Source organism: Amblyraja radiata, chromosome 28, assembly GCF_010909765.2.
Source record: "Amblyraja radiata isolate CabotCenter1 chromosome 28, sAmbRad1.1.pri, whole genome shotgun sequence".
NCBI classification, from domain to species: Eukaryota; Metazoa; Chordata; class Chondrichthyes; order Rajiformes; family Rajidae; genus Amblyraja; species Amblyraja radiata.
In genome coordinates this window covers 25,491,193-25,511,647 of record NC_045983.1, presented here as the reverse complement: position 1 = coordinate 25,511,647, position 20,455 = coordinate 25,491,193, and the positions used below count along the sequence as shown (strand labels likewise).

At 41.2% G+C, this 20,455-nt stretch overlaps 1 protein-coding gene across 1 annotated transcript in view; it reads right to left on the bottom strand.

Moving 5' to 3' along the window:
- LOC116989016 (sodium/glucose cotransporter 2-like) overlaps nucleotides 1-20,455 on the bottom strand; it is a 38,300-nt gene that overhangs the window by 17,655 nt on the left and 190 nt on the right. Inside the window, exons 2-8 of the mRNA XM_033046131.1 lie at nucleotides 8,858-8,929; nucleotides 8,274-8,378; nucleotides 6,476-6,535; nucleotides 5,513-5,617; nucleotides 5,180-5,285; nucleotides 2,719-2,799; nucleotides 516-745 (exon numbers count right to left, since the gene is read on the bottom strand). Of these exons, the coding sequence (XP_032902022.1) occupies nucleotides 516-745; nucleotides 2,719-2,799; nucleotides 5,180-5,285; nucleotides 5,513-5,617; nucleotides 6,476-6,535; nucleotides 8,274-8,378; nucleotides 8,858-8,926 (756 nt within the window). The 5' untranslated portion in view covers nucleotides 8,927-8,929. The remainder of the gene's footprint in view (nucleotides 1-515; nucleotides 746-2,718; nucleotides 2,800-5,179; nucleotides 5,286-5,512; nucleotides 5,618-6,475; nucleotides 6,536-8,273; nucleotides 8,379-8,857; nucleotides 8,930-20,455) is intronic.

Genomic DNA, 20,455 nt, shown 5'->3' with positions numbered 1-20,455 from the left:
TGCTGCTGCACCCGCTGAGTTTCCCCAGCAATTTTGTGTACCTGCTAGAGGAACTCAGCAGGTTGCAGCATCTGTGAAGGGAAATGGATAATCACCATTAATAGCACTATTCTGTTTGTCATTCGGGTCCATTATCTCATGAAAACTCATTGATTATATCTTCCATCATCTTCGTTATTCCCCCTCCTACTCACATCCGATCTCCTCCTCTTAGATATAACTTGATGCTTCACTTCTTGGGCATGCATCTGATTGTATCATAGGGACAAGTCTGTTATTGCCTGAAGCCTAATAATATATTGTCAGTGAAGAATTGAAAGATTGATTCCATTATTTTAGGAAAGAACAGTGTACACACCAATTATTTAACAGTGTACACACCAACAGTCACACCAATTATTTAAATCCATAGGTGAAAGGGCAGACGTATACGGATGCTTGTGGAGAGGTTTCTAAAAGGAAATAATTTGTTGAGGCCTGGGGATCAAAGTCATATTGGCTACTCAGCAACTTACCTGATCACTGCACCAGAACCAAACTCCAATGATGGTTATACCAAAGATCAATCCTGGCCAGGGTAAGTCGCCACTGACTGCATCTCGCAGAAGATTGAATGCGTCAGCACGAGGAAGATAGCACTTGTCAGAGATGTTATAGCGGGAAGGATCTATTGAATCATGAAGAATTGGCACGGCATCCTTGTACTTGGCAAACAATGCCTGATAGCCCCCAACTTCATGGAAAGCTGTGAGAAGCAAAAAAGAAATCAATGCATTAATGGGAAATTTGCAAAGTAATTACAGGAGACGAACGCCTCTGACACGTTCATAGGTTTTAGGAGCAGAATTAGGTCATTCGGCCCATCATGTCTACTCGGCCATTTAATCATGGCTGATCTATCTTTTGCTCTCATCCTCATTCTCCTGCCTTCTCCCCATAACCCCTAACACCCTTACTCATCAAATCCATTTAATTAAACCATTAATAAAGATCCTAGAGCCCTACTTCCTTCTGTATTCCACCTCCAGCACCCTGGAAGTTTATTCCACAATTATCACTTTTTGTGACCTTGATCCAGTACTACTAAATTTAAATATATAATATATTTGTATTCTTTCTAATATCAACTGTATGAATTAATCTCTGTAAAATTACTTGTCAGATTACTTAATAGTTTGAAGAATCCTGACATTCTCCAGAGATCACATTCATATTTCCTTTCACTCATGCCTCCTATACTTAAATGTCTTGTTACTTGGCAACAAGAATTGAATATAAAATCGAAGATGTTACCTTAGCACCATAAAGTTTGATTACTTCTACTTTACTTGATATCCCACAGTTCAGACAATGTAGTTCAATGTTCTGATGCCTTCGCTGATTATGCTCAGCATTGGTGTGTCTCTTGAAACAACATCATTAGAATCTGTCTGTTATCCATGCTATGTGCAGCATTTAAATGTATACACAGACACATTCATCTGCAGGTTCTCTGATCACCAGCGTATTTTATTCAATTTCTTCACATATTCTGAGCTGCCTCTGCCCTTTATTGTTTATAAAAGTTAAGCAACTGAATAAAATGATTATATTCGCACCATTTATGTACTTTAGAAACAGTAATGATCACAACATTAAACCTAAGGCATCCTCTCAATAGACTGCCTCACTCTACCATAAATTCCTCAGCAGTAACTTGATTTGCATCCTTTAGCCTATTTGCCATCCATTCATGCTTGGATTTGGTAACGTCAATTATTCTACTAGATGATTGACTTGTCCTTACACACACTGATTCCCAATCCCTGCTAGTTCTCGGTTCCCAACTTTACATCATCCTTTCACCCCAAGGAAGAACTTAACCGGAGAGTGGTGAATCTGTGGAATTTATTGGTGGTGGAGGCCAAGTCTTTGGATATTCTTGAAGCGGAGATTGATAGTTTTTGATTTGTTTGGGTGTCAAAGGTTATGGGGAAAAGACAGGAGAATGGGGTTGAGAGGGGAAAAAAATCAGCCACGATCGAATGGCGGAGCAGACTCCATGGGCCTAATGGCCTAATTCTGCTCCTATGTCTCAAGATCTTTATTCCAACTCTCTGTATTCTGTCCTTTGACCATTTCTCAATTTATTTAAGTACATTACGGCCAATCCCAAGTGCTCTATTTTTTTTTAATAACCTCTTTTGGGGCACTTTGTGACACTAGATAACAAATCGCTGCTTTCATTATTACCACACCCAAGATGCTGGGCAAAATCATAAAGAGAAAATACACATAAGATTTGTAAGAAAGGAAATGTACAATAACAAGAACAATTCAGCATTCTTCATGTCTGGTATGAGAAGTGGGTGTCTTCTCATCTCTTGTCCTCTCCACTACCTCATAAGAACCAGATGTTCTCTTATACCTGATCCATACAGTTACTGCCAGAAAGTCACCATAGTAGAAGACATCATCATTGGGTCCAAACTCAAATCCACACATGTACTTTCCAGGAGCAGTTACTTGATACTGATTAGAAGGGCTTTGCTAACCCAGGAACACTGAGATCACAATGGAGCCAATCGCTTACCCTTTCTGAGATCAGTGCAGGGCCTGGGCCCTTCCTAGTCTAGTTGGCTCAGTCATTTATAGTTAAAGCTTGGTGAAGCACTGAGGGGAAGAGGGCAAATTTGTAAGTCTTTCTTATCTGCAAGGTATAAAGGATGACCTTCTTACAGTATCCCATCAGCACAAAAGCTCCAGCGATGATCACAAATGTCTGTACTGTGTCCGTGTACATCAATGCAGCCAGGCCTCCTGCAACCAAAGATAAACAGATATTACACAAAAACAGGACATGTGCCTTTTCCACTGTGCAATCCCTACATTTCCTATTGATCTTTGACTTTGACTCTGACATCGGGGGGGAGAGTGCAGTGGAGAGATAAGTTTTTTTGGCCTTCCATCACAGCGATGTGATGGATGTTTATGTAAATTATGTTGTGTCTTGGGTCTATTTGTTTGTAATGTATGGCTGCAGAAACGGCATTTCGTTTGGACCTCAAGGGGTCCAAATGACAATAAATTGAATTGTATTGTATTGTATTGTATTGTATTGTATTGTATTGTATTGATCATCCTCAACCTTTCAAGGGATGATGCATCTTTGCTAAATGGTTCTCCTCTTCCATCTCGGACCACGATTCTTGAGGCTCCACTGCTGAGGAGAACCTTATTAAATCACTCAAATCTTCTTAATATTTGATTTGCCAACTATCTGCTATTGTTTGCCAATTGTCTGCTATTGAGTTTCCCTGTGGGTGAGAGGGTATTTGAGATACTGGGGAGATAATATGTCTCTCTCTCTCCAACAACCTACTGCACAGGACGAGATCAAATGGCCCTGCAGAAATCACTCTAGTATTTTCCCATTGGGCACCTACCCTCCCTCTTCCCCATCCCACTCCCACCACAATATTACATCACCTGTCACCATCCTTTATGACTGAGGCGGCATCTAGATCGTATACGTTCATTAGTCACAGAGCATGAAAGAGTCAGGGAGTGAATGAGGATTGCCCGTTCCACAATTCAACAATAGTCAACCTAGGTACAGTGAAATGCTTTGATTTGCATACATCCCAGTAAAATCATGTAGCAGACCTCAACTAGGCAGTACACAAGTGTCGCCACGATTTGGCACCGACAAAGTTACAAAAGTTCACCGTACAGGCCTATCTACTGGCCTTAAAGAGTGAGAGTGATTGGAAGAATTAAAGTGACAGGCACTGTAAGCTCGGAGTCACCCTTGTGGATTGAACAAAGGAGTATCCTGAAGTGCTGACCCTATATCTCTTTGGCTTGCCTATTTGTAGAGGAGATCACATTAGAGGTATTATAAATTTTGAACAGTTTTCTTGAAGTTTATGTAGAATTATTTGATTTCCATTCCAAGTTTGCTCAGCCATAAAAAAGAATTGACCTCGAAAGAAAAAAACCCTAGAATTCTGCAGTTATCTCAAATGTTCTTACAGCTTAAAGGTTAAACGTGCAATTTATTACCAGGATGGCAAGTAGCGTACTTAATTTATGAGTAAAAGCATTATCAGTAGCATTTCAGAATATTCCATTTGATCCAGAAAATCCTGGCAGAGTGCAAGAGTCAAAGGTCAAAAGAATAACTATATTATTGAGGAATTTTAATTTCCCGGACACTTAGCACAAATACCAGCGTAAGCTAAAAATTAAAGAAGAACATCATGCCAATGACCCTCATTAAGATGTTAGTTTATTGACTGGAACAGATTATCATTCTGGAAATACTGCAGAAGTTTATCATTCATTTCATGAAGATGCTACATCTGGTTCTTTCCATCAATGGTGACATCAGCATTACAGTGGGATCATCCTATTGGTGAGGAGAAGAGAAGAGGAATGGGGGACATAACTACCCAGAGGTTAGACCAAGTACTGACGTGCTTCTGTGCACTACAGAATGAAAAATAAAAGGTAAACTGAAACTCTCTGTGTAATGCACAGAGTCCTTGATTTACATTCCAGATTTCAAATGCAACATATGCAATAATGAAGGAAGGACATGGATATGTGCAATCACATATGGGCCTTGCCTGAAAAGGTTCTGAGCCACTTCTATAATCTCATCTCATGGTTGCCTCTTTAAGTAATATACTAATCAAACACGTCCTTGTGTCCCAGTTCCATCCCCCAAACCTGGTAGTGAAGTTCACCAAGTGTCACCCTTGCCCAGCCCCACCAAACCTACTGACCTAATCCAATCCAGACTAGTGATCTGTCAATATTACTTCACCAATAACTCCATCAATCTGCTTTCTCAATCTAGACCCTCCCAGTACCACCAACAACCAAGTGCCAATACCCCACCAACTACCGACTTCCCTTCCAATGATCAATTCCTCTTCCTGACCATTCCCCTTCTCATCCCGACTGATCATCTATTAATGACAAACCCGCAACAGCTATCGCCCAATCATGGTCCATTCTCCCTGAACTACCAAACCTCACAGGGCCCTAGTAGCTAATCTTCCCCAATCTACCCTCTAATCCTCCCTCTGACATCTTAACTAATCACAATTTGTATTGTCCATTTTCTGGAGTGGCAGCCTACAGAATGCTTCATGTAAACTCAATATTCCTCTGTCTGATCTTTAGTGCCTACCTGAGACAGTGTAGATACAAGTAATAATCAGCAATGCAATTACTGCAACATAGATGTTCCACCCCAAAGCTTGTTGGATGAAAACTGCTCCAGAGAACATGTCCACCTGTCAGCGAAAATACAACATATCACCATCAGTAAATAAACATCAATTAACAGGAGTCTTCCCAATGAGAACCTTAACCCTTCTGGTATCCTGGAAATCCTTTCATAAACAGCGTTTGACTATCGGGCATTCTTAAAGAATACATTTCCCCATAAGAACAACTTTTATGAGCAGGTGTCACATCGGAGACCTGCCTGAATGCCATGTGCACATGATGAGATACTTACCGAAATCTTGGTAAATATGTAAAGGAAGAGAGAAATGAGGGAGAGGTACAGTCTAATTCGGTTTCCTCCGAACCTTTTCATTAGGTACTGTGGCATGGTGATGACCTGGGAAAAGGCACAGGTGGAATTATCAAATAATGTCCAAGCATTTTTGCCTAGTTACTGAATCAACAAATTCAAAGTTAAAAACCTAAGCCAGTATTTGATTACACAGGAAAATAATTTCCCAGAAACATTCAAATGAACCAAATGTCACCTTTATTTTTGACTACATGATGATATGTACAAGGGATGAGATCAATATTTTGAAATTGCTGCGAATTACAAAGAGAAAATCTATATGAAATGCTGCTCAATTATTTTCACTCACAAGAATTAAAATCCATATTAACCCCACTATCTTTTCACTTATGAAATCCAGCATTGAATGCAGCTTCAGAACCCTAGGTGACACAATGTGTTGGGTATAGTGTCCTCCCATTTTTGAGATTGCGTTTGAATCAATCCTCAGGAGAAAGATTAGAACATAGAAAGAGAACAGTGCAGCACAAGATCAGGCCCTTTGGCCCAGAGTGTATATGCCGAACATGATGCCAAGACCAGCTCTTATCTACCTGCGCATAATTCATATCCCTCCATCCCCCGCATATCCAAAATTCTCGTAAATGCCACTATCGTATCCGCCTTAACCACCAACCCTGGCAGCATGTTCCTGGCACTCACCACCCTCTGTGTAAGTTTCTCCGATCATCTCCTTTAAACTTTGCCCCTCTCACCTTAAATCTATGCCCTCTGATATTTGATTTTTGCATCTTGGTATATATTTTTGTATATAGTACATACTACATATTGTATATAATATTCCTATACCTGTCATTTGTAATTTGCATATTTCCATGTATCATCTAATAGCTGTCTGAAACAACTGCTGAAACAGTTCATTTGAAATAGTCTCATACTTACCCCAGCTGTCAGGTACACTGGAACAAAAAGCCAACCCAGAAGTAGCACAATAAACAAGGCCTGTGGGAAACAAATCCCAATGTTAAATATGACAGATCATTCCACATTTTGTCGACCAAGAGAGTTATGAGAAGGGGACAGAGTACAAGACATCACTAAAGTTGGTGTGAACATGAGGGAGGATTATGTCAATATGAGTCTATACTGGTTCCTGTTGTGTTCCAAGAATCCGTAGATCTTCGATCTTGCACCAAGTAAACCAGAACTAGTGTCCCTGCGTATGACTTTGGTGAACAAACCAGAAGAATTATGATTAGGTGATACCATGTATGAATTGATTGTCACTTGAAAAAGGGGAGAAAAACTCAGGAATGTGATGCTTTTAGGGGGAAAATGGGTTCAAGCAGATGGGGAAGGAATGGCTTTGGTGAAATTGAAAATTGTCATCAGTGTGTAGGATAGTGCTAGTGTACGGGGTGATCGCTGGTCGGCACGGCGGGCTGCGCTGTACCTCCAGAGTCTAAAGTAAAGTCTAAAGTCTAAAGAAGCAGCTATGTGGTGACAAACTTTAAACAAGTTTCATCAAAGGCGCCATATCCAATTGACATGGGATGTATGCATCTGATTCCTCAGGGTCTAAATAAATGAATATAGAAGATGCAAAGATAATTGATGAGAGTAGGATAATAAATACACTAGAAACTGCAGGTGCTGTAATCTTGAACAAGGCCTAAAGTGTTGAAGGGTTCAGGAGTATCTGGGAAAAGGTTTGAAAGGGAACGTTTTTGGTTGTGTTCCTTCTTCAGACCTGAACAGCGGGAGAGCAGTGGGAATCACAGTGGAGGAGCAGTGTTAGGGGGTCTCACAGAACCCCTGTCAGAGAGAGGAGGAGAACTTCTTCAGTTGTTTAAGAAGGAAAATGTTGGAAAATTGAAGGTAGACAAAAATGCTGGAAAAACTCAGCGGGTGAGGCAGCATCTATGGAGCGAAGGAAATAGGTGACGTTTCGGGTCGAAACTCTTCTTCAGACTGATGTGGAGGCGGAGGGGGCAGGAAGAAGAAAGGAAGAGGCAGAGACAGTGGGCTGTGGGAGAGCTGGGAAGGGGAGGGGAAAGAAGGAGAAAGCAGGGACTACCTAAAATTGGAGAAGTCAATGTTCATACCGCTGGGGTGTAAACTACCCAAGCGAAATATGAGATGCTACTCCTCCAATTTACGGTGGACCTCACTCTGGCCATGGAGGAGGCCCAGGACAGAAAGGTCGGATTCGGAATGGGAGGGGGAGTTGAAATACTGAGCCACCAGAAGATCAGGTTGGTTATTGCGAACCGAGCGGAGGTGTTGGGTGAAGCCTACGCTTGGTCTTACCGATGTAGAGCAGCTGACACCTAGAGCAGTGGATGCAATAGATGAGGTTGGAGGAGGTGCAGGTGAACCTCTGCCGCACCTGGAACTTCTTCAGAGTAGGCATAGTTTGAGGAGATTTGCAATGGAGCAGTAAAATGGAGACACAAGAAACTGCAGATGCTGGAATCTTGAACAAAGCATAAAGTGCTGGAGGAACTCAATAGGTCAGGTGGCATCAGGGGAAGGAATGAATGGGCAACTTTTTAGGTCGAGACCCTTCATCAACCTCAAGTCAGTATCTGAGTGCGGACGGGATCCAGCATCAGGACAGAACTTGTGTCAAGTTGACCAGGATATATGAAGAGGCCCATCTTTAGGAAAATGGAATCCCAGTGATCCAGTCAAGGTTCCTAAAATGTTAAATGTCTTTGAATTGTCTCATTGTACTTACATTCCACTCAAAGCCACCGACTGCCAACCCATTTGCTGCCCCTGTGCCTGCCAAACCAACAAAGTGGCCACTTCCAATGTTACTGGCAAAAAGCGAGGCTCCAACCTGGAAATGCAATTGAGAAAGTGAGATTTTTTTGCCGCTGAAAAAGTCCTTAAAACTTATTTCTAATGCAAGAATGGACAATTAGTTGTCAAAACAAAAGTATTGTGCTCTATACACGTTGAGGCTATTTTGAGCCTGCAGCGATTACGTAACAGGCCAATTAATCCAATATAATTGAGAAATTTCTGGTTTGTCCAAATCAGCTTAAAAGCTACCTGTTGCTGCTTGCAATCATAAAGCATAAAGTCAAATTCCTGCTGCTTATAGACTTTGATTCAATCTAAACCATTTATATGTTCATGTATTTAGACTGTGACTTGTCTGTCAACTGCGACCTATTGCTTAACAGTGGCATCTTCATGAATGAACACAAAGGTAATTTTAGCTTCCTTAAGATGTCAGATTTCTGACAATGCAGTTACTATAATTTAATAAGCTGCTATCAAATAAATTAAATCAATAAAATAGCAGTCGCTTACAGTGTACCATTTCATGTTCCTCCCGGCCAAGAAGTACCCGCCCACTGTTCCACGGTTGGTCTTGAACATGGACTAAATAAAATATAAACAAGATGTATAGACAACAAATCAGATTGTATTCAATTTTTCGAAGAGCAGGTAATCGTGCTTGCCTTGGGCAGTTTGCAACAGCTGGCAAAACTGAGTGATTGAGGTGAATGTTCAAAACAGTAAATATTCTAGAAGTGAAAGGATGAATAAAGAATAGGAAACAAACTTCTTTGTTTTAGAGAAACAGTTCCTTCAGTTCCAGTTGTGCTTGTGTTAATTTAATACATGTTACTGTACTTCTTGGAAACCCTCACATAATTTTGTGGCTTTTCTATTCTCCAATGCTAATGCCATCTTCCTGGCAATGTTTAGGCTATCTCTGGTAGAAATAGCTTCAAACAAGAGGAGCATTTTTATTTGCTCCGAATGTATTTATTTATTTTGATTTATATCATTTATTTTAGTCTGAAGAAGGGTCTCAACCCGAAACGTCACCCATTCCTTCTTTCCAGAGATGCTGCCTGTCCCAGCTGAGTTACTCCAGCATTTTGTGTCTACCTTCGATTTAAACCAGCATCTGCAGTTCTTTCCTAAGCATTTTTATTTACTGGCTTTTATATCAGATCACATGAACTGTTCTGCTGGACTTCTTCCAAAGCATTGGCCTGTTCCAGTCAATAAACTAAATAAACAAAGTATTTGATGCAAAAATTCTCTTGAATCTTTAGCTTACATGGCCAACTGTGCTAAATGAGGAGCAATTAAAATTCCTCAGTAATGTTCCCTTGTAATTATTTGTGGGACCTTTGACCTCTCTGCTCTGTGAACTCTTCGAGGGTCAGATGGAATATTCTGAAATGTAGATTGATGATGCTCTACTCATAAACCGTGTCCTATCTATTCAGTAATAACTTCAATTGTTAACCCCTGTGCTGCTGAAAGATTTAGGGGATTCTTTCAACAATTTTTTTACTTCCTTTTCACTTTAGTTGTTCTGACCTTGTAGTAAACACTTTTGTTTAAGAAGGAACTGAAGATGCTGGAAAATCGAAGGTAGACAAAAATGCTGGAGAAACTCAGCGTGTGAGGCAGCATCTATGGAGCGAAGGAAATAGGCAACGTTTCGGGTCTGAAGAAGGGTTTCAGCCCGAAACGTTGCCTATTTCCTTTGCTCCATAGATGCTGCCTCACCCGCTGAGTTTCTCCAGCATTTTTGTCTACCTTGTAGTAAACACTAACATTATTACATTGAAAATCAATAAATATCAGAGCTCTTTGTCAGATATTGTTCTCTTGCAATTATTGCAGGGATCTTTTATATTTTGTTCTTGGATCCCCCATTGTGAAAGATCCCACCATGCTCTAAAATGAACAGATCTGTTTCAATTTTTAATCCCAACAAATGTCAACATGTTGCTGCATTGGTAAGGTGCAAGGTGTACACTTACATGAAGCACATTGTCAACCAATTCTGAGGGGAATAGTGTACAAAATAACTATTATGCAATGCATAAGGGAGCTAATATCATCAACAAGATCCCAGGATACTATAGATATTGACAAACATTGAGGATGCCTTTGTACTACACTTGAATATTCTAATCAGTTCAGCACCAACAGCCAATAGTGTGGTCAGAGCTGACTCACTACACTATGAATTCAGATAAGGGTTGGATCCAATTAACCATTTTTCTTTCCACAGATGCTTTACTCTAGCATTTTGTGTCTGCCTTCAGTGTAAACCAGCATCTGCAGTTCCTTCCTATGCACTTACCAAGTTACTCACTAGTTTCAAGTTTTTTTTAAATTCATGATTAAAGAGGGTTCATAAAATATTGCTGGTACAAAATCCAAAAGAGGGTCCAAATGAAACTGCATTTACATTCCATCTGGCATAAAAATTGAATAATTTGACATGCCTCCTTCAATCCATGTAGCCGTGACCAGATATGCACAGGAATTGCAGCTTCAGGATTAGCCCTGCAAAGTTTGCTTGATGTTAAAATCAATTCACAAAATCTCACTCAACTGGTACCAAAGTATTGGTTGAAGCTTTTCCAAATGCTTTCCTCTGATTTTCTAGCCATTTCTGGAGAGGATGGATCATTGCTGCAATGGATTCTATAGGTGATGGGTGCCTTCCACAATCTCATTCAAGAGGACACCCATTGGCCAAAGAACAAGAGTGAGATGTTTGCTGTGAGGAGAATCATTGGTGCTTAAACCCTGCCCTTCTCTGATGCCCTCGTTCACAGAGTAGGCATTACTATAACTGACCAGGAGCAAAATACCTGGCCGATTTTTACCAAAGACATTGAGGTCAATTGTAGAAATAGGGTGCAATCCAGGCACTTCATATAGTGTGTGTTTTAACCATACACCTCAGGTAAAATGAAAAGGATCAGAACAGACCCAGGATTGGTCCCTCAGTTACTAAAGTACAACCCTAAAACAGGAAGGGAACATTATTCCAATTGGCCAACAGGAGGTAGGTGGAGTGAGCCCATGGCTTCCGCTAAAAATAAATCCACAGTTTATTCTGAACATAGCTGTAATCATCAACGTAAATTAGTTAGGTTACATCTAAAGGGCATATAATCCCTACAAAAGATTCGACTGCTGCAAATTGCTCTGATAATAGAGGACCTAGGTATCTTTCCCAAGGGTTCAATTATACGGACGTTAAGAATTCTGGGTAGACAAAAATGCTGGAGAAACTCAGCAGGTGAGGCAGCATCTATGGAGCGAAGGAATAGGCGACGTTTCGGGTCGAGACCCTTATTCAGACTGATGTGGAGTGGGGAGTGGGGGGGGGGGGGGGGGTAAGAAAGGAAGAGGCGGAGACAGTAGGTTGTCTGGGCTCATACCTTAGGCCTTGCTCAGACTCATAGCAGCCATTAAGAGGTGATGGACTTCCAACCAAGATGAAGCAGAACAATACCCCACAATGGAGGAGAGTAGTATTATAACATGTAATGGTAGTGGAACTGTAACCATAAAAAGGCAGTGTAACAGAAGCTAGTAAGGGGTAGTGGAACTTCCTTATTTGATTCAGGAGCATGGAGTCTGTAAGAGGCAGTGAAATTGTGCCTTGTATGTGAAATTGGAACTGTACCCAGTCAGGGTCTATTGATCTGAACCTCAGTAAGAGACAGTTGAAATGTACACAGTAATGGGCACTGGAACTGTGCCCAATGAAGAGAAGTGGAAATGCACCCAGCAAGGGGCAGTGAAACAGTATGCAGTAAAGAGCAGCGGAAATGTACACTGTAGGTGGCAGTATAACAGCATCTAGTAATGTGCAGTGGAACAGTATTCAATTAAGTACAGTGGAAGAATATCAATTAGAATGGAATTTTACTCGCTGTGACGCTGTAACTGCACCCCAAAACAGAACCCGGATAGATCAGAAGATCTGTACTTCACTATCAGACAAAGGAATGGTACAGCACGAAGACAGTAATCTAGTATGGTACTAAAGGACTATTGGACGTGGGTTACAAGTACCCCAATGTGGAACGGTGGGAAGTACCTCAGGAAGAGGCAGCCATACTGTACTCTTACACTACTGCATGAGCAATAGAACCGTTCTTGTTACTGGGCATGAACATGGATTCTAATGTGGAACTACAGGATATAAAATCCCCAATGGGAGCAGTGGAACTGTATCCCAGTGTTGGGAGTGGAATAGTATTCCACTATTCCACTCCTAATTGAGCAGTAAGTCTGCAGACAGTGTGGCCGGTGCATCTGTTTTTCAATATCGCGCAGAATGGAAATCATACCCAGATCATTTCCTGAAATGATGGAAAACACACAGTGCTGGAGGAACTCAGCAGGACAGCCAGCATCTGGTGAAGGAATGAACAGGTGAAGAAGGGTCCCGACCCAAAACGTCGCCTGTCTATTCCTTCGGCAAATGTTCCCTGACCAGCTGAGTTCCTCAAGGACTTTGTGTTTTACTCAATATTCCAGCATCTGCTGTCTCTTGTGTCTCCTGAAATAATAGGTTGGTTTTATGAAGAGAGGTTAAGCAAACCAGTTTGCATTATCTGGAGATTGGGCAGACATCTTGTAGATGATGTTTACCCAAACTAAGGTACACTGAACTAGGTAGACAAAAATGCTGGAGAAACTCAGCGGGTGAGGCAGCATCTATGGAGCGAAGGAATAGGTGACGTTTCGGGTCGAGACCCTTCTTCAGTCTCGACCCGAAACGTCGCCTATTCCTTCGCTCCATAGACGCTGCCTCGCCCGCTGAGTTTCTCCAGCGTTTTTGTCTACCTTCGACTTTTCCAGCATCTGCAGTTCTTTCTTAAACTATACTGAACTAGGGGTCAGTTTCAAATTACGGGATTAACCATTTAAATGAGAATCTTTGCATTCACCACCCAAGAAGACTCACGAGGCTCAGTTGTTGAGTAGATTCAAGACAGAAATGGAAAGGTTGTTAACATATTAAGCAAATTAAGGTGTATGGAGGTTAGTGCAGCTAAGTGAAGCTGAGATACATAATCATTCATGATCTTATTCAATTACAGAGCAGGCACCAAGATCCTAATAGCCTACTTCTGTTTCAACTTCTAATATTCTTACTTGCATCTGGCTGGCAGAGTGAAACGGTTTCAATGCAGAGAACCAAGAAGTTAGCCCAAAATTACAGTAGTTTTACTGGATCCAATAATGAGCCAGGCTGATCAGATCTTCAGGAAGAGAAATGGAGAATAAATATTGAATTAAAATATGGCCAATTGTGTTACACATTCCGCACAAGGAAAAATTTGCAAGTAGAAAATAATTCCAAAAGTTTGAGGGAGTAAATCCTTACCCACAGTCCAATGCCGATGACTATCACAAAGTAGACAGTGATCACGCTGATGTCTGCAGCATTGTTGATGACCACAGTTTGAGATGGAGATGTGATTGATGGTGGAGATGTAGATTGTTTCATTGTAACTCAGTAGATAGATGGGGAATGCACCAGCATGAAAGAGATGAGATTACACCTGACAGAGTGAGGGACTGGCCTATTAATACAAATCTGGTGAGTAATGATTGAACCAATCGCATTTAATAGGTTACTGATGTGCCGAAAACCTTCTGATTCGACATTAGTCATCACTCAGAGGAGCCTTTCTAATAGTCGTTCTAATATCAGATTTCATCAAAGAAATCTTAATGAATTACTATGCTATGGCATTGAGATAGACAGTTCAGATTCCATCCTACATTTCAGCTGGGAAAAATACTAATTATAATAATGTTTTTGTAAACTGACAAACGTGTAAACTCTTGCTATCTTAAATTCAAATTAATATTTGCGATTTAAAATTAACTGGACACGTAGGTATCAGTCCAATAACAGTCCAAGTATGACACAACTGAGTTTTCAGAGCAGAGGTTATTTTGATAAGCTATTCTCCACAGGATCTTCAACATGTGGTTTTCTAAAAGGAATTATAAAAATCTGTCATACGGTTGTCAACAATCCTGATGGTTCAGCATTTGGGTCATTTATTGGTCCAGAATGTGAGCAGGAGTACCAAAGTGCAAGTGACCAGAAGCAGGAGTCCACCATGTGGCTGGGACTGGGGGCAGATTGTGCGCGGAGTGTGAAGCGGGAACTGGGGTTGGAGTTTGGAAGACCAGAGGTCAAGAATATGAAGTGGTTTGCAGTGGGAGCAAGTGTCATGAGAGTTTATATATTTCCTACTCCCTTTAAACTCACATGTTTCACAGGAAATGTTATTATACCACTGTGTAACACAAAGGGGCAAGAAGAGATAACATTCAATTGAACAGGCAAACTTAATTACTTAATGTAAGGTAGAGAAAAATGATAACAAGGAGAACTTGTTCAAGGCGTGAAGTCTGACAAGGATCGTTTGACGGCACTTGGCCGTAACTCGCTGGAGTTTAGAAGAATGATTCATACACCTCATTGAAACATACCGAATAGTGAAAGGTTTGGATGTAGTGGACGTGAAGAGGACGTTTCCACTAGTGGGAGAGTCTAGGTCATAGCCTCAGAATTAAAGGACATTCTTTTAGGAAGGAGATGAGGAGGAATTTCTGGTAAATTTCTGGAATTATTTTCCACTGAAGGCTGTGGAGGCCAAGTCAGTAGATATTTTTAAGGCAGATATAGATTCTTGATTAGTACGGGTGTCAGAGGTTATGGGGAGAAGGCAGGAAAATGGGGTTAGGATGGAGAGATAGATCAGCCATGATTGAATGGCAGAGTAGATGATGGGCCGATTGGCCTTATTCTTCTCCTATCACATAATCTTATGAACTGAAGGTTATGCGAGCCATTTGATTTGGACTATTTATAAGGGGATATTTTAGCCAAGAGTGTAGTTTGCTTGTGGTTGAATCCTGGGGAGCTGGTTGACACATTGCTTCCCTGGTTGAATTCTGAGTATTATTGACTGCATCCAAAGTCTGCAGGGTAGATAGAGTGGCAATTAAAGGTGCTGTCCCACTGCGGCGACCTAATCTGTGAGTTCAGAAGAATGTCTTCGACCTTCAAGCTCGAGGGCACTTGCCTGGAAAACCTCGAGCTGGATCGACCGTCAGCGATGTAACCGCGAGCTGGATCAACTGACCGCACACACACACACACACAGGAGAGTTCCAGTGACCTCCTTGGATCTGTGTCGACCATGCTACGAGTTTGAGTCCAGGACAAACTCTTCTAAACTCGCAGATTAGGTCGCCGCAGTGGGACAGCCCCTTTAAGATCATGGTTTCCGTTGGAATCAATCCCAGGATCAAGGTTTTATGCCAGAAGATCAAGGCATTACCAATAGGATGTAAATCAAGGCCTCCGGGTGCTGATAAACATTGTATTTTTCCTATACAATATACTGAATGATTATCCAAAAAATCACGCAGCCGGAGGGCTGATGCGGGATTAAATCATTCACATTCTTTGCACATTGGAGTAATTTTTTGAACAAAATAATCTATACTGAAGGGGACTCCATCTAAATTAACCCACTCCTAAAACCAAAGATCATAGAGGAGCTCCTCTATGATCTTTGCTAAAACTATAAACATCAGACGGAGTATAACGATTACATTGTGACAGAGCTGATGTTGCTTTGCCAAAAGGATACTTTGTAAATCTTTATAAACAAATTCTCAACGTAATCATTATTTAAGTTTAGTCTGGGTTAGTTTTGAGAGTTAGTTAGTCCATACGGAGGAAATTTACAGACTTGTGTTCAGGAAGGAACTGCATATGCTGGTTTATACTGAAAATAGACACAAAGTGCTGAAGTAACTCAGCGGGTCAAGCAACAGAACCTTTCTTCAGACTGTTTTACGGAAATTTTTCAGAGAATTTAAGTCTTGTTGAACTTCAGTTGTTTGGTTCAGTTGCCTTATTTTTTTTAATTACTGTAGATAAATGTCACATACATCTCCTTTGTAATGTTGACATTGCTGCTTTAATACAGATTGCTTCACTGCATTACCTGACAGAACTGCAGAGACAACTCAGAAGTGAGCTGCTTTTAATTCATTTTTTAAATAACTGCATTTTGTGCAATTGAAGTTTAAAATACAAGCACTCAATAAAGTTCAATTACATTTTTTCTTTACAGAGATGCTTCATGTGTATGATTATATGTGATCTTTCGACTCTGCATCCTATTCAGATTAAATTTAATTACTGGAGCCTTGTTAAGATTAATAAGGAACCAGCAGGCAATGTGCCTTAGAACATGCTTTGTGAACAGAGTACTTGATCCTCCACATAACTCTCAAGGCACTGCTTTCCCACACCACGCTGTCATAAATAATAAAGTAACATCAATGAACAGCATTTTGACTGGAGACAAAAAAGAATGAGAGGTTTTTATTTTAGTTTGAATAAACTTTTTCTAATTATGATTTTATTATCCAAAGGAGTTGAAGATTTGAAAGCATTCCTTTGATGAAAAACAATCTGCAAAAAAAATCTGGCGTAATCAGTCTATTATTTGATTAACCAATATTTTTCATTCTAATCTTTTTACAATGGGAAGGTTAGTCGAGCAGTGAAGAGAAAGATGGATGAGAAAGGTTGGGTCAAACAATGGGAAAAATATCTAAATTAGTTGAATTACAGAAATTATCAGGAGCAACTTGTTGGCTGGTTGTTGAGCTGTTCAGTATCATTCAGGATAGCAATGGTTTAGTCGTAGCCCTGGTCTAATCCAGTCATTCATTTGATTTTTGCCCTACAAGAGAGCGCGTTCATGTGCTACTAATTCAAAGCAAACTACACCTCTTAAAGAGGAAGGGTAGTGTGTCTACCGCAGGTGAACTTAGTATGACCCAATACAAAATGAAGGGAAGAAGGTACTATATTTTTTCAAACATACCAGCAAGTTATGTGCAGGAGTTGGAGCGATGATGTTTCTGCAGGAATCCTTCCACCAACTGGAAGACAGCATGACACACAGCTAGCAAATTCAATTTGATTCTTGGTCACTTATCTACATTTTGGACAATTTACTATTGCCAATTTAACTACTAGTGTATTCTTGAGATGTGCAGGAAGCACTCAGTGGAAACTCACACACAGTAGACAATATGCAAATTCCATTCACAGAACCTGAACCTGGACCCTTTCAGTTTGAGGCAGCAGTGCTAACTCCTGCATGACCGTGCTAATGTTTGGTAATCTTTGGCTGCCTTGAAGTCAAGAGCAGTTTTATCTTTCTTTCAGATAACATCCAGCATCCACTTCCAAAAGAGGCCTATGTCATTCACTTTATAGTCATACAGCAAAGAAATAGGCCTTTTGGCCCAACTTGCCTATGCCGACCAACTATCTAGCCTGCATTTGGTCCATATCCCTCTAAAAGTATCCTATCCATTTACCTGTCTAAATGCTTCTTCAACATTGTGATAATAACTGCCTCAAGACCTTCCTCCAGAAGCTCGTTCTATACACCCACCACCGTTTGTATAAAAAAAGTAACCCTTCAGGTTCCTATTAAATCTTTCTCCCCTCACCTTAAACCGATGTCCTCTGGTTCTTTATTCCCATACTCTGGGTAAAAGACTGTGCATTTACCCTCTCATGGCTTGGCATACCACTCTAAGATCACCCCTCATCCTCCTGCGCTCCAAGGAATAAAGTCTCAGTCTGCTCAACCTCTCCCTAGAGCTCAGGCCCTCTGGTCCTGGCATCAGACTCTTAAAACTTCCCTGCACCCTATAACATGGCGACCAAAACTGAACACAATACTCTAGATGTTCCTTCCCCAACAACTTATATAACTGCAATAGGGCAATTTATTTTCTTGGACTTAAGTACTTAAACACAAGTTTTGGGGAACAACCACCTTCCCTGATTATTTGTTTCAGCTCCTGTGGAAAATGTTCTGCCACCATGGTGTATGCTCTCCCACCCTTCCTTGCAATAACACTGGTTTAGCTATCTTTTGATGGAATTGGCCTTGAATGTTTTTAGCAAATTCATGACACATACCATTGCTTCTCATCTTCTAAACATTGTCTTTTTACACTATTATTGCTTTTGTGTGTGTGATATAGTTCCTATACAAATATATGTATATTATATATATATAACTTTTAACTTCATTTTTTATTTCATTTATTACATTGTTTATATTGTTTACAGAGTTTTCCATGTTTACATATTCTGTTGTGATGCTGTAGGTAAGAATTTCATTGTTCTGTTTTGGACATCATATACTTATTAAAAGTCTGATCTTGTACGTGTGTATATGTGTTTTTACATCTTCACAAAAAAACTTACGGTAACAATAAAATATTTACATATTCCGGTTGACATTTTTCCCGTCGAGTCCAAAATCACCTTATCTGAAAATGTAATGCTTTATTTCTCGACATTACTGAAAATGTTTAAAAATATCAAAAGACTGAATTTAAAACAAGCAGTTCTCGCTGATGACGTCACAATGGGTCTGCTCGGCGCCCTCACACACAATCTTCCACGCACTTCGAGTGATGTCACCTCCCGACCCCTCCCCCCTCCTGGTTATTCAAAGGACGCAGAAAGAACGAGCCCGGAGATGAAGTCGGGCCCTGTACTGGAGCGGCCGAACTTGTGGACCTCGGTCCTCGGGTCGACGCCCGCCGGCCGTCTCGCTCGGTCCTCGAGTCGATGCCCGGACGCATGTGTCGCCGGGTGCTGATATGCATATGTGTGCGTGAGCGAGAGGGACAGGGAGGATCTCCATATGTTTGTATTAACCCACGGGGCTCTTTTGCCTTCAACCCCAATCCTTCCTCTCTCTTCCCACTCCCCTCTGGTCTCCTCCCCTCCGTTCTCCCCCCCTCCCCCTTTTCACTCTCTCTCTACCTCTCTCTCTGCCCTCTCTCTCTCTCTGCCCCCTCTCTCTCTCTCTGCCCCCTCTCTCTCTCTCTACCCCCTCCCTCTCTAGCTGCGCCTGCATAGTTGGGGGCTATGTGTGAGTGGATTGGGAGGGGGATGGGGCAAAAGGAGCGAATGAATATTATTATTACGATATCAAGTGGGGGGGGGGGGTTAGTGTGTGTGTGTGGGGATGGTTAGTGTGTGTGTGTGGGGGGGGGTGGTTAGTGTGTATGACGCCGCAGGCCATCGCCGCAGGCCATCCCCCCGTCCCTTCCCCCCCGTTGAAGGGACGGGACCCAACGGGTCCCTCTAGGTCTCGTATGACAATAAAATGCTCTTGACTCTTTAACCCTTTCACAATTCTCCATCTTATAACATCTCTCCCCTTCGAAACACAGGATGCACCCTCAAGGGTCTCACTCTACAGGAAACAACAGAGGTATTTTCTCAATACAGTGGTGAATAGATATATATACATGATTGAAATTGCACCACCCCACCCCCACCCCCACCCCCACGTGGCTATTACACACAATTGAAGTCTATTTTAGTTTTTGCAGTCCATTTTAAAGTTGATTGTGTAATTACCGGGGTTAATTTCATGGAGCAATCATACCAAATAGACCCCGTGGTGTCGAATGCCTGTGGTCTCTCATTTCAAACTGCCTGTGCCGGCATACTGCAGCTGTCAAGTATTGAATGGTCATCCAGATAGATGACAGTTGCGCCTATGATTTCAATTGCCACTATTACTTGTAATTCACTGTTCTGGTGACACACTTACAATGTCAATATTGGGTTCAGAAAATAGGTCGTTGACTGATGTTTATATTTAGCAGTAGTTCCTATTATCTATAATTGCCAGCTTTATCTCCTCCCTGCCCCATAACGTTAAGGATTGTTCGTTTTAGTGAAAACAGCTTTGTAAAATGAGGTTGAACATTCATAAATGAAGGAGTACCTGCAAGGAGAAAGCTTAACATGAGGGGTGTGAGGCAATTCTAGATTGTTTTAGTGAGTGCAGGAGTTTCTTTTGTAATTAATATTCAGCTAGATTTAGCACACTTGTGGGAATGCACAATTTCGTCGGGAAATGCATTTTTCGGTCATTGCTAACGGTTAATCATAGATCTTGGGGAAAATGCACTCAGGATTTATCATGGAGAGATCTCTTCACAGCCCACTGCCCGGAGCTGTGAATTATTACT